Here is a 14,593-nt window from a genome sequence, read left to right as displayed (position 1 = left end):
ATATATATATATATATATATATATATATATATATATATATATATATTGCAGGTATTATTTATTGTTTCAATACTAAATTTGTTTTGCCTGTTAAGAGATAGTGTTCACGTAAGGTGTTCGAATCTTTGTAATAGTGCTGCAATTTTCGCGCACTATACGCCTCTAAAATCTTACCTAAATGTTCTCTGCTTGCATTTTTTTTAACTGTAATACGGCGCAAGATATGAACATATCAGTAATGAACACTTACTCCAGGGAAAGTATATTTTCCTTAAAAATATTTTCAGACAAGTGAAGTTTGTAAATTTCATGACAAAAAACCCTTTTTTTTTGGAAAAATTTCCATTTTAGGCCACATTGAGATGCAATTGACATCACGTGGTGCTCCTTTTCGTATTGGCTTTATACATCAATGGGAGGAAAATAATTTTTCTTCTTATATGGCAACGTGTCTCATTGTAATTGTTTATTAAGGAAGGAAATGATTTTTGGAGTTCTCCATTGACCGCATTATTCCGATTTCTTGATACCGCAGCTTGGTCATTGAAGTTGCCCATTGCTGTTACCCGCAAGCTGTTACCCTAGACACTGCTACCTGCAAGCCTTTTTGGCATGCAACTCTACCTCATCTAGGATGTATAAACAATACCGCTTCCTTGAGGCCAATCGTTTAAATTTCGTTTACGTGGACGAGGGCTGCCAAATAAGTAAATATACCTTGATAACAAATTATAAGTAATCAGCCAAATGTACCATTTGATCAGGCACCGATGCTAATTACACATTGCTTATGTTACATCGATTTCAGTCATGTTACTTCTTAAAAAATAACAAACTATCAGCGCACGCTACTATAAAAACATTATCTATTTCCCAACGTACTACTATGAAAGTTATTTAAAATGTGAAAAGTGCACTTCCATAAACAATGTACCACTATTAGAGCACACAGAAGCAGTCAACTAAATATTCCTTTTTTATAGTGCATTTCACTCACTTGTGCATCTTTTTTTTCTCTCCTGCAGTGTGTATGGAGCCACAGGAACTATCGATACATTACAGAGTGCATCAAGGGAACGAATACCAAGACAAGCTTCCTGTGGACACTCCGATCACGTAAGTAGGCATCAACTTAGTTGCCACTTTCAACAGACAGGCTTTTGTTATTCGAGCCTTTTCCTTTCATTGGTACAGCGCTGGTCACGAAGTGGGGCGGCAAAGAAAGACTGCGCCGCGCCAAGACGGGTCAGAGTGAGGCTCAGTGGAAAGGGTGAACCATTGGAGAGCCTGACGAAGGGGGGCATAACCTTCGTTGCTTCGACATTGTTCTCGAAGGGAGCTGGCCGCAAGTTTTATTGCGAGATCAATTATATGAACACTCTCGGCTGATTTTCACCGTTGAAATCGCCATCGCCGTTTGTCATCCCATCACGCCCTGTATATATATATATATATATATATATATATATTTGGGATATGGCACAACGGGAGCGTTGTCAACAAGGATAAATATATTTATTTCCCAACAGTTTCGGGAGGCGTCCTCCCTTCATCAGGGAGGACCCCTCCCGAAACTGTTGGGAAATAAATATATTTATCCTTGTTGACAACGCTCCCGTTGTGCCATATCCCATACCTTCACGAAGACTAACTGGCCCATTGAATTATTACTCCCACAATATATATATATATATATATTAATGAGATATAACAGACAGTAATGCCAAGGAATGTACAGAGGAAGTTATTAAAACCAATGGAATGTAAATAAGAAGAAAGAAAAGTGGATGAAAAAATTACCAACTGTGAGCAGGAATCGAACCTACGACCTAGAGGGACAATTAATCAGCTGCCCGCTCATAATAAGTTCACGTGCTACGTGACGCCAAACATGCGCATAAGAGTGTTTTGACACTCGTTGTTTGGCTTATAGATGGCGCTGACTGTCGCTCCTACTTCTAAATTCACAGATAAACCCAAAAAAGTGGATGGAGGGAGGTCCGCTGTGATAGCTCAGTGGTTAGAGCATTGAACGCGTAATTCGAAGGTCGTAGGTTCGATTCCTGCTCACAGTTGGTAATTTTTTCATCCACTTTTCTTTCTTCTTATTTACATTCCATTGGTTTTAATAACTTCCTCTGTACATTCCTTGGCATTACTGTCTGTTATATCTCATTAATATTGTGTTAAAACACGAAAAAACGAGCCGTTAGGTATACACTTCTTTCCCTTATATATATATATATAAATATATATATATATATATATATATATATATATACATATATATATATATATATATATATATATATGCATTCAAATCGAACGAGCAACCTCTCGCACTGCAGCGAGTGTGTTCGGACCTTTTCCAGCGAGGTCACGCGAAGAGCCTGCTCAGTGGCCCACTCGTGTACTTTGCCACTAATCCTCCCCCCCTTCACCAGTACGCGGGCGCTTATCTCGCGGTGGCGGAGAATGCTATGTCTCGGGCTTTCACCAGAACAATTACTTTATAGTAACAGGGCACAGAAAGGTCACTTTGCTCACTGCAGTCTCTCTGTTTGCAAAAAGAGCGCGCTTTTCAAACACAGCGAAGTAACAAATATATGAGTTCGCACCCATCCTGTGTATATCTGTGCGTGCACGAAAGTTTGAGTTTCAACAGCAAACTGGGCGTTGAGCTGTGAATGCTGTTGGTTGGCCCTCATCCTGTGTGTGTTTTTTGTGCGTTCTGTAAATGTTGTTGGCTCGCGCTTGTCCTGTGTGTGTTCTTTTTGTGCGTTTTTTCGTCTTGAGCAGCGCGCCGCACGTTGCGGTCTGGTTGCCATTCTTCGAGTGAGATTTGAATTTGTTACTCTCACATTCATTGCTTCGCCGTTGCAGTGAAGCTATAATAATAGTAACCTAGTAAAATATGTTATAATATATATTATTATAATATTTTAATTATAATAAGATAATCATAATACAATATTTGTATAATGGCAATATATCATAATAATATTAACTTTATTTCCGCATCAACAGGAAGGAATACAACACTCATGACGCTACGGCGTGCTAGAAAAAAGCTTCTAACGGCTTGACAAAGGCCAGCATCTTGTTTACGAAACTATACAAGGCAAAAACTTAGTGGAAAACGAATCGTAAGTGCTAGTAATTAAGGCCTCTAAACATAGCGATGGCTTCTCAGTTTGCATTTAGATGACAGGACTAAATGCGTGACATGTAACTGCTTCGTGTAGTAAAGTTACACGATGCAGTAACACGTCGAACGCTTCCTTTATGTTTGGTGTGAATAAAAATATGGCATGTAAAGCGTGGTATGCAATATTTGTTAGCGCAAACAAAACAGGTATAAGGAGATGAGTAAGACACACACGAGTGCCTGTCCTTGTCGGTCTCAATTGGAAAGAAAATAACATTAGCTCTGATTTTTGGCTGCTTTCGAGTGGAATCGGGCCAAAAGCCAGCGCAGTTATCCAGCTGCTCAAACGAGAAAATCCAAGCATCGTTGCGAGAACAAAACGTGGTTATCCGGGTTCCGGTCGAAAGCAAGCTGAGAAAGTGCAGTCTCTGTCCGCAACCCTCTCTGCAGGCCCACATTACGTTGCCTGCTCTTTGCGCAAACATGTTGCCGAGAAAATCGCTTCTGGGGCCGAATTCACAAAGCTTTTTTTTTTTTGGACATGCATTTTTTAGCCAAGAATTCCCTTATCTGGAGGTTTTACTACTGCGTGGGTACGGACTTGCCTTATTCGGCAGTTAAGAGGGCAAGGAGGACACACGATAGTCGATGAAACGACAAGGAAAGAAAGAAGTGTGTGCCAATAATATCAAGGTAGCACGGAAAGCGTCTAGCATCGAGAGTACACGATGATAGCCAATGATTTGCTCCATCTCAGTTTCAGTTCCGCGGGCGTCTGCTGCAGCGCTTACGGGATGCAGTGTACGGTGTAATAGACGTTTTGGTGTGCTGTGCAAAGCCAAGCACTCGCTTTTCATCAATGACTGTAGCTAAAAAAACTTGCTCGATGGCCTTAAGCCATCGAGTAATCCATGCACTATCTCGCCAAGTACAAGTAAACAACACTCCAGGTGCACCACATCAATGAAACCACGAATAAATCGATGCATGCAATGTTTGAAAATGTGCCTAAATTTCTTCCCCTGTTTAACGCGACCAGCTAACTCACATTTTAATGAAGCAGTGCTGCTATTCAACTAATCCGGTGTAATCAAACACGGTATGTTGGTGAGCGTAAGGGTGATTAGTACCTTGACGTAAAAGGTTGCCTTTCTTACAATATTCTTATACCAAGACAAAGGAGCGACTTTTGTGCCTGTGGATGAATTGTGCAGAAATAGAGACCAGCATTATTCAAATGAAATTGTGAGCGGAATTTCGCTGGTTTCATGCACCGCAGCATTTTTATAAAGCTGGAATGCAAGAACGTACATACGCTTACGCTTAGATATGTGTCTACGTAAAACGAGGAAGACTCGTCCGGAGGTGTTTCAGTGCTAATGCTTTTCACAAACCACGGTGCAAATATTTCGTGCATCATTATTTGAGTGAGCAAAAAAGCAAGGGCCGTGTATTGCTCACAAGAAAATAGAAGCGTATGAGCTAACTAGTGGCGAAGCAAGAACCGAACACAGCGCGTAGTTCATACGTTTCCGTACGTACTTGGGGTCACTCAAGTAACGTGCTAAAACACTGTCAATCCGAAATGTCGCGCAGCACACAACTGAGAGACTGGAAAGTCGAGCGAACGAACGGTTACCGGCACACAAACACGCATTGCAGACTTCTCCAGTCCTAGTTGTCGTTGATACACCGGCGCCGATCCACGCTTGATAAACACACCGACGCACAGGCTTCGCTGCGCTTCACCATACACCATTACACTGCCGCAGCTTTCCACACTGCTTCCACGCACCGAAAGAGCTGCTGTAATCACAACGCATACGGTCTAACGCGGAAGTAACTCATGCGAGAAGCGTTTGCCAAGATTCGCACCGACCGATATGCTGTTTACGACGCCATGTTGTTTTCGACAACTGCGCAGCACGTAAGAGCTCTCTTAAGAAAGTACTTGCGCATTTTTCACGGCGTGACAAAATTTGCTCTTATGTGCGAGGGGGGTGATATGACGAACACGACAGGCGTGCCATATAAAACAATGAGTTTCCTAAAATTAACGATAGCACAAAAAAAAGCAGCGAGAATGGAAAAACTGGCTCCGTTCCTCCTTCGGCGCAGCGACTTCCTCCCTTTCGGGTGCTTTACCCGTCGCGCCCTCTCGCGGCAAGGACCAAAGGAGCAACGTTCTTCCTTCAACGTTCAAGTTTCTCCTCAATCACGGGGGTCTTGCGCGCGCGCATGCGCACGCCAAGCCTAGCCGGCCGCGACCATTCGCGAGTGATTGCTTTTACCTAAGATTGTTGTAAGCAATGCAGGAGTGACGTTTTCTTTTGTTTTATTGGTATAGAGTAAAACCCTCTCTTTTTTTATCGTCAGGCACTCGCACGATGCTCCACACACTTCCATGTGTGTCTCGTGTTGTTTCATATTACCAATTTGTCACGAATACAAGGAGCTCTGCTTCCCAAGCAGTCTTGCTTTATCGATTACCTTAGAGTGTACAAAAATAATTAATTTCTTTGGTGTCGACATACTTGGTAAACCCAAGCATTTTTAGTTTCGCACGGCACCAACAGCACTCATGCATTTGACGAGGCGCGTAAAGAAGCATCACACTTAATTTTTCAACATTCTAGGAAACCTGATACCACTCTACACTCCATGCGTGAAAGCACGATCATATACGATTGATAGAGTTATACGTGCCACTACCGTCATATGGATGTTCTTTGCAGTTTACCCCCATTCTAATACGGCCACCGTGGCCAGAAGTCGAACCTGCGTCCTCCAGCATAGTCACACGACACCCAATAAGACTATGCTACCACGGCAGGTGAAAGCACAAAGGGAAACAGGCTGCTAAGTTTCACGAGCGTTTATTCGCCAGACTAGGTTACAACCATCAGAAACGTTTTAAACATCATCATAACTAAACTTTTGTGAAAAGTGAACCAATGACTTCTGTAGGTTAAACCAAATTCTCAATCGCATTCGTTTTGAATCGCCCATGCCAGCACTGAGAAGTAGGAAGGAATTATGCACGCGTGCAGTATGCCTTTCTCGTCCATGAATCTCCTTTGTCGTGAGAAACTCAACACAAAATGCACTTCTAGTAACAGCTGTGCGCAGGAAGTAAGTACTAAGGCTCACTCACCTTTGTGAAAAGAGTATTCCGAATCCAGAGTAATAACCACCACAGCCACAGCGCTAACAACAAAATTGTGGCACGCACTATGATTGCAAGTTGACACGCGAGGCGAATCGCGAGAGGCATCTGAAGCAGAAAAGTATGTAGGCACAACATTCCATAAAGTTATAGTAAATTTGCGCACTGCAGTGATAGTTCTTCCACTCAAGTATTAGAGCTGCAGCGACGCCAACAGCCTCTGTCATAGCTCACGAAAAAATACCGTCGGATGCGAGGTCATCGCTTATTTCTCTCGCAAGACCCGCGTTGTAACGTACGTATACACTGCTAGCATGGTCGTTACCGCATCAAAAATATTGTCCTTGAAGGGCTAGTGGTGTACTTTATCCATGGCTAACGGTCACACGTGTGGTAAGCACGTAAAAAGAATATAAACAAACCTTAACTCGAAACAACTAAATGAGCTCGACGTGACCACAGAACACCTATCACGACGGAGACAAAGTTTGGTCTGCATGCTGCACCCTCTCGAAGTAACAAGAAGAAGAGTAAAAAAAAACGGGACCTCCGAAATGGCTAACGCGCGGCAAGTGTTTGCACAGTCGGAGGCTGCAAGAAAAAAAGTAACTGTGGCAGTGCTCGAGAGATGGCGCAGCGTTCGGAATGCCGTGGGCATTCTATGCATGGCTTGGGGGTAAAACGTGATAAGCTCTAGTAATTCTTCGGTTCTTTATTGTGCAACTATTGATGAAGTTACGTTTGTCTAAGCATCAGATACAATATATTTACGTGTGCGCATGTTGTGGTATTAATGCAAAACGTAAAAGAAGTGTAAGAAAACCTACTTGTACCTTTTGCCACTATGGTCAGTCGAAATTCATCGCTATATAAGCTGGTGCGCTCTCATAGTAGGGTGTAAGTAAACACGTCGAAGTGTGGGCCGTTGCTGTGAATGGTTAATTGTGCTCTTGTTGCGTACCTGTTAGCGTACTTGTTGCGTACTATATGTGTAGTATGTGTCCATGTGTGCATGTGTAGCTATATGCATTGCATCAGCGCATATTAGGCTTCCGGTGTCAGGGACTAACTCTGAATGGGCTGAGGAGTAAACAATCCACTAGCGAGCCGTGATAGTGGGTATGACAACGTACGTCGCGGCAGGCAACTTTTTTTTAATAACGTTTAGTCCCTCCAGATCGCGCCAGCTTACCACCTACTTCACGGCTATGACGATCTCACACCTCCAGCTAGTTATATAACGTTGAACATCTATCTATCACAGCTGCACCACTAAGTCGGAATGGTTTCGCTGCGATCGAGTCTACGGTTTGGAGGCACATCTCGCGGCCTGCGGACCCGTAAACGTATGGATAACCTTGCTACACTATGTGAATCTGCGAGAAATAAATACAGCAAGCCTAGCATGCACTCTTCAGGTGAGGCTCTGCAGTATCCGTGTCTTTCGAAGTGAACGTGGCTTCGCTGACCGAACGAAAGCTGCTTGCTCCATCGTTCTCTTTCGCGATTTGTTCATCGCCACAGGTTTGTCTGCTTGTTTTTATAATTCTTTCGTTCAACATTAAGCTCAGCGGGACCGTGTTTTGTAACTTTCAGTGCCGTGTACTCGTTGTCAGTCGAGAAACGTTGCATTTGCTAAGCCTACTCGCTTTGCCCGGGGACAGCCATGTTGATTTTCATAAGAAGGAACATGTTTCTCTGTGGATGAGGAAGCAACGTTTCTCTATTTAAAGACGAACATTGGGGACATCGCCGTTTCTCCCTAAATGAAGAGAACGTCACTCCATTTTTTTAGGAGTGTATAGGGGACTCTGGCGCTGCGACCGTTCAGCGAACATAGAAATAATAGGTAGTACACACATTTGTCTAGTGTTTGTACTTGTGGGCAGCGAATCGTACTTGCGGCGTCATTTATTGCTGTGTTTTGGTTTTGTTTTGAAAGAAAGATTCAACCCTTTTGAACTTCGTCGCCCAATTTGGAAAGGTAAGTTGAAAAAAATAGGGTGGTGAAGCGCAATCACTGAACATTTGCTGATTTTTGTATCGTGAGGAAACAGCTTCAAGCCACACGACCACACACGCAGCCAAAAGCAGGCCAGAAGTACGAATATTAAACAAATTTGTGTACTACCCATCCTTCCCATGCTCGCTGAAGCGCCGTGCGTTGCAGCTCCCGTAGACACTACCGCCAGAGTTCCCTCTAGTGTATATTGGGAAACTCTATGAGATGAAAGAAGTGTTTTGGCAACGTCATGGAGTGAGCTGATGTTGAGGGTATTGCTTGGCAACCAATCACAAGCTGTGCCTGTCGGCCAAGCTGTCGTCTGCTCACGTTTGTCGTCTGCTTCGATCAGAGCATGCGACGGGGGATTCACTTTCGCAATGCAATTTTTCCCAGGTCAAGTGGTCGCTGCGTCGCACAAAATACATGTCAGTGACTCGCTCTAACTTTGAATGATGTTCGTGTGCCAATTTAAACGGCTGGTAATTGTCTCAGGGATGAATTCAGCCGAAGTTTGCTCCAAAATCGTGAGGATTTGCACATTTCCGGTGTCACTTATGGTTACTAGGGTCATTTTATCTCGACTTCTTGCCATATTATCAAGGTCCATATCGGTTTCTGAACAGCGGAGGTGAAAGTGCTTGATTTGCTTGTAGTTCCATGCGCAATCACGCACACCCCTAATGCGCTTCGGTTTACAAAGTACGCGCCGTTCCAGATCGTCCCAAAATGTATCGACAGCTGTATTTAGCGATCGCACCCATTGGACAGTTGGAACCAATCGAAGCACACTAGAGTACAAGCTTTATGAACCGCTCACTAAAAAGTTCCTCTCATTTTTATTTCCGATAGCGTGCAAGAAATGTCTCCCATTAGCCTCTTTGGTGGTAATTTCCACCAATGAAGCAAGGATCTCGAGTCGCACTTTTGATTGGATGAGATGGGGCGCAACACAACAACATAACAAATAAGGTTGATCCTATGCCGTGCCGCGTTCGAACGCACCGACCATTCACGTAGCATATTAATTTTCATCCAACCACAAATCTTTAAATGCATATTTTTACGTCATTGACGCCCAATAGGATCCTTCAATTTCTGCGACTTCAAACTTATTAGACGACGGTGGTTGTGAATACCATACACTGCGTACAAAGGAAACAACACGCGAAACTCAAAGCGCTCAAAGAAATAAAAACGCACCAGCAGTCATCAGGCAGCCCTTCATCGGCGTGAAATAACTCAAAACCAGCCAGGGCACCAAAGTATACCACCACGGCGGCAAGTTCTAAGTAGGCACATTGTTCCTAAGAGTGGTGCGGACCCCTCTTAGGCTTTTCTATAAGCGACGCTGTTTTTACGCAAAGTTTTGCTTCGTGAATCCACTTACGAGCACTTTTCGGTGACGTAAGCAAATATAGCAACTCATCACCATCGCTGACATGTTCCCGGGCAGTCACAGTGCGCTTTATTGCAGCAGCCGATCTGACAACGATGGCCTCTTATGACGTTTTTTTTTTCGTTTCGTTAATCGACTTACGCAACAAAATTTCTCTCGCGCAAAAATGTTTTCGTAAGGGAGTTTTGTGGATCCGGCGTCTGAGTTTTTTTTCTAATGCTTGTGTGCAATGTATCTGACTCGGTAACTTACATAGTGCTGAAGTTTTTTTTATTGTGAAAGATTATATAAACACTCTCGTCTGGATTTTGCCGCCGGCGTCGCCATCACTCACCGTATATGTATGCGCACGTGTGTATATGAAAACGGAAGACATAAACATCATTCAGAAGAAAAACTCCCGCGCGCGGAGTCAAACGTCCAACCTTCATTCGTGGGTGGGCGGCGTTAGCCGCTGAGCCACGAAGGAAGACTTATTTTAATGCTGAAACGGCAAGCTACTTGTATCTACAATAGGGGAAGCATGGCCTCCGAGATCGCGGACGCGTGGCAAGTTTCTCTCCAGCCGTCCCAGTCGAACGGAGAGCGTGTGTTTCCAGAGATGAGCATGGCCCACTCTTTTCTCCGCATCGCCGCGCTCTTTCTTTCGGTTGAAAAGGCTGCCGCGCTGTTGGCGAAGCTTCTATGTGGCGAGAAAAACGTGGTTTTGCACTTCTATGTAACGTTTTGTTCGTTTGGGAATGTAGGGACAAGGAGTGTGAGAGGCAAAGTCAACGCTGGGGCGTTTTAATTTCAAATGCTTTTTTTCATTTTACTGTAGATTGGCGCCGCCCATATTAGGGCAGTTGAAATTGCGATGCCCATGCAAGAGATCCGCATGGGCGCGAAACTATACCTCGAAGTTCGTGGCTGTATAGTAGCAGGGGGGTAGGCGCACTGGCAAAAAAAAGCAAAATGACAACCTCATCCGCAAGCGAGATCAGAAGACTGCCTCGTTCTACGTCTATGGATTACTTTTTACACTCGATTGAATGAATTCTTCTTGCTCTCATTGAACTAGCACTGCTTTTCATTGCAACGCTGTTTCGAGAATTCTTGCATAGCCCCTAATATATTCACGGATGTGCCGCGACGTGGTTTTATTGCTTTTTAGAAGCGTTCTTCGCTTCTTAGGCGGGCATGCCAGACATCCAGCTGCGCTCTCCATAACTAGTCTTCCCCATAGATGAGGCACGTTCGGTTGGACTTGTCCACGAGGAGTAAAGCGGTGTTCGGTGCACGAGGGATAAATAAACAAAATCGAGGCCTATGCACGCAATGAATTATTAGTGGGGCGAAGCGTCCGTCCATCCATGAGTCCGTCCGTGCATTTGTTCGTCCATGCTTCCGTCGACTCCTATCACACATCAAACAGACGGACGCTTCGCCCCACTCATCATATCATTCACTCCGTGAATATGATGGCTACGCTGGATAGAATAACGACCGACCAAGTGATTTTATAAAAAGCTTTGTTCCTAAAAGCAATAAACTCACGTTATGCTACTCGTCGCCGCTGTGATTACGTCAGCGCGCTTGGAATAATTCTCTAAACAGCGTTACAATCTAAATCATGGGTACTCCCACGAAAGAAACAAGAAAGTGATCCGTTTATTTGTGTGTAAGCCGTGAGCGCAGAATGAGGCATTCTGATTTAGCTTATGGCTCAGGCTGTCAGTTTTTCATGAAATGTGGAGCATTTTATCGTCATACCTGCTCACGAATGCGGCGTCGGTGGTGACGTTAACACCACCACTGCGCATGCTGGCGTCTCGTGCCCAAGTTTTTTTTTCTTATCTGACGTACACAATGGCACGCAGCAGTATGCCATATTCCTGTAAGTATATGGAAGAAACAAGACCTGATGTCACTTTCTCTAACAGGAAAAAACTACAGCATTGACATAGCGTCAATCATACAAACTGTAACCAAACAGCAACTTAACAAAGTGCTACTATTGAATCAAACATTCGTTTTGACTTCCACTCCAAAATTTTCTCTTCTTTACGCAGAATGCCAGCGATGCATGCACGAAAGGTAACCACACGAGTGCCACAGCATGAGCGCGTTAAGGAGAAATAATACCCGCTGGAGAGTAACGGTCGCTGAACCAAACAAATTCGGCGCTCAGCCTCAGCAACTGTCTTGCTCTCTCCTCGCTATGTGCCGAAGTCGCCAAGTCTGGCGCGAAAGCCACGCTCTCCCGCGAGGCTACCCCAGTTTCTCTTTCCAACTACCTCCTGTCGCGCTGGAGAAGCATGAGACAGGGAGGAGGTCTATACTACGTCTAGACTGAACATCGTCGGCTCTGCGTTGACCCCGTGCTAGTTACAGGTGCGCTTTGGTGACTTATGGTCCCCATTCACACTGTGAGTTCTACAGTGTTAAATAGATAAGTTGGGGAATGTAAGAACGAACATCTAGATATTTAGTTTGTTGAAGAAGAACGCCGCACACGTTCAGAGTTCTTGTATCTGGTATGAAACACTGCACGTTACATAGCAGCGACCTTTTTTTTTTTTTCTCTAGTAGTCTACCTCGACGAATACTTGGTTTTCTGAAAGACGCCGTTCAGCCGCATGTGCGATCCTTTTATTGGGACGCCATAGAGATAATTGTAAATGACCACGCTGCTGATATTGCCTTTGTGTTATCAAAACATAATCAGAATACAGCTGACGAAAAAAGGAGACGATGATAACTCAAGCGCTTTCGCTGTGAATGACGCAGAAAGTAAATGTAGTTCGGCTCATCGTAGCCTTTCATAATATTCTGGCAAAACTACTTATCACATCAATGAGTGGCACAATTAGCACAATAATTATCTAGAGCGTAAGTCGCATTCACTTGACCACCTGATAAATATTGTTAAGCGCTAAAATAGTAAAACGATATCTAACGATAGGAGGGCATGTTATTTAACGAAAATAACTAGCCCAGTTTTCACCCACATACACGTCTCCAGAAAGGGGAAATGCTAGAATACCTCTGTCAAAGATAAAATAATACCTCCTTACAATGATATATATAAAAAAAATTCAGCAGCTGCCGTGCTTTTACTCACCAATCGGACCAAAATAAAAGCAGTAACGGAAAAAAATACCCACCTTCAGTGCAGCCAGAAGGTTTTTCTGTGATTTCTTGCTCACACACGAGAAAACAAATATGCGCATGCTGAAGTCCTGCGCGCTCTGCTTTCTGCCGTGGTCTCCAACGCTCGAAAATGAAGGGATGAATGGATTCATATGGCTGTACCCTTTAGATTGAATGGCAGATAACGCCACCTAGCTGTAATACATAGTGAAGCAAAAATTAGATTTATCCTTTTTTTTCGTTAAGTAGTGATGTTGAGGACCGGTACTTTGCCGTGAAGGGTTTAATGTTCACTAGTGCCTTGACTTTAGCCACCAATCGGATAACCTGATTCTAGTTAATTCTACCCACTTAAAGTCTATTTTGCCCTCCCTGTCCCTAAACTCCAGTGCCTTGAAAAACTCTGCGTCATCATCCTAAACTATAGGGTGGAGCCCTTTACATAACATTATCAAGTGTTTGGCAGTTTCCTCATCCTCTCCACATGCACTGCATACCATGTCTACCCTTTCGTATTTGGCCCGACATGCCTTGGTTCGCAATACTCCCGTCCTGGCCTTAAACAGCAGAGAACTACCTCGAGCATTATCTTACATCCTTTTACTTGGCAATTTTTTGCTTGAAAGTTCGATAGATCTTTAGTGCGGACTTCTTAATCGTGCCGATTCTCCACATATCGGTCTCCGTTTCCTTCACCTTCTTTATACCCGATAGTTCTTTTTTGTTTCAAGTATTTACCCATCAATTTTCTGGTTCATTGCCTCAATTTTCTAAAGAGATTCTTCATGTAAAAGTAGCTGAAAACCTCCCTAACCCAACGCTTCTCCCCCATTTATCTCAATAGCTTCTCAAATTTTATCTTGCTGCTCGCTTCCCTGCCCTCAAATGGTGTCCAACCCATATAACCTTGCACTCCCTGATTTGGTGTATTCCTGTAAGCTCCTAAAGCAAGAGTACCTATTTCACGTTGCCTAATTTGTAATTTTTCTTGAGCTTCTGGTGCACAAGACCACATTGCTGAACCTCAGACCAGGACCCATGACCTCTTCCAAATTCCTCTCCCAACCTCATACCTACTGTAATTCCACAGTGCTCTTTTTTCATCACCGCTGCATTCAACTTACCTTTAGTCGTTATGTATACGTTGTGTTGCATTAGGTACTCGGTCCCATTGCTTATCCATACGCCCAGATGTTTTATTTATCTGTTACCTCTAGCGTGACCTCCTGCATTTTAAAAACACTACCTTCATTAACACTAAAAATCATGACTGCTGATTTTTTCTTACAAAATCTGAAATATACTCTATCTTCCTCATTCACGCAGATGCCCATTCCTTCTGCAATATTGCTTGTTGTCAGCCATTAGCACAATATCATCTGCGTACATCAATGCTGGTAGTGCCTGTTCAATGAGTTTTCCTTGTTTGACGTAATAGAGGTTGAATCCAAGGTCACTCCCCTATAATTTGACCTTCATTTTTGTAGATACCTCCTGAATAACATGGGTGACAGAGGACACTCCTGTCTAAGCACCTGTTTTATCTCTGTGGGCTTGTCGGTGGGCTTTTACGGTAAAGCACCCTTTGCAACACCCTTTACCAGCCGTAAATGGTCGATTTAAAAAAGCACCCCTTTATTTGGGTGCTTGCCTCGATAGCACCCGAAAATTGGCTCTAAGGGTATTTTTGTGCCTGCGAAGAGTGTAGGTGACGATTGATCAGTTGGAATATGGAGCAAAAGAAGA

The 14,593-nt window shown here is 43.7% G+C and overlaps 1 protein-coding gene across 7 annotated transcripts in view; it reads left to right on the top strand.

Annotated features, from left to right (window-relative positions):
• LOC119162101 (sushi, von Willebrand factor type A, EGF and pentraxin domain-containing protein 1) overlaps positions 1-14,593 on the top strand; it is a 398,489-nt gene that overhangs the window by 66,876 nt on the left and 317,020 nt on the right. For all 7 annotated transcript variants that reach the window (XM_075879537.1, XM_075879536.1, XM_075879535.1 and 4 more), the window contains exon 2: positions 1,026-1,116. In XM_075879537.1, the coding sequence (XP_075735652.1) occupies positions 1,026-1,116 (91 nt within the window). The remainder of the gene's footprint in view (positions 1-1,025; positions 1,117-14,593) is intronic.

Source organism: Rhipicephalus microplus, chromosome X (genome assembly GCF_043290135.1).
Source record: "Rhipicephalus microplus isolate Deutch F79 chromosome X, USDA_Rmic, whole genome shotgun sequence".
NCBI lineage: Eukaryota > Metazoa > Arthropoda > Arachnida > Ixodida > Ixodidae > Rhipicephalus > Rhipicephalus microplus.
This window is presented reverse-complemented; position numbering and strand designations above follow the sequence as displayed.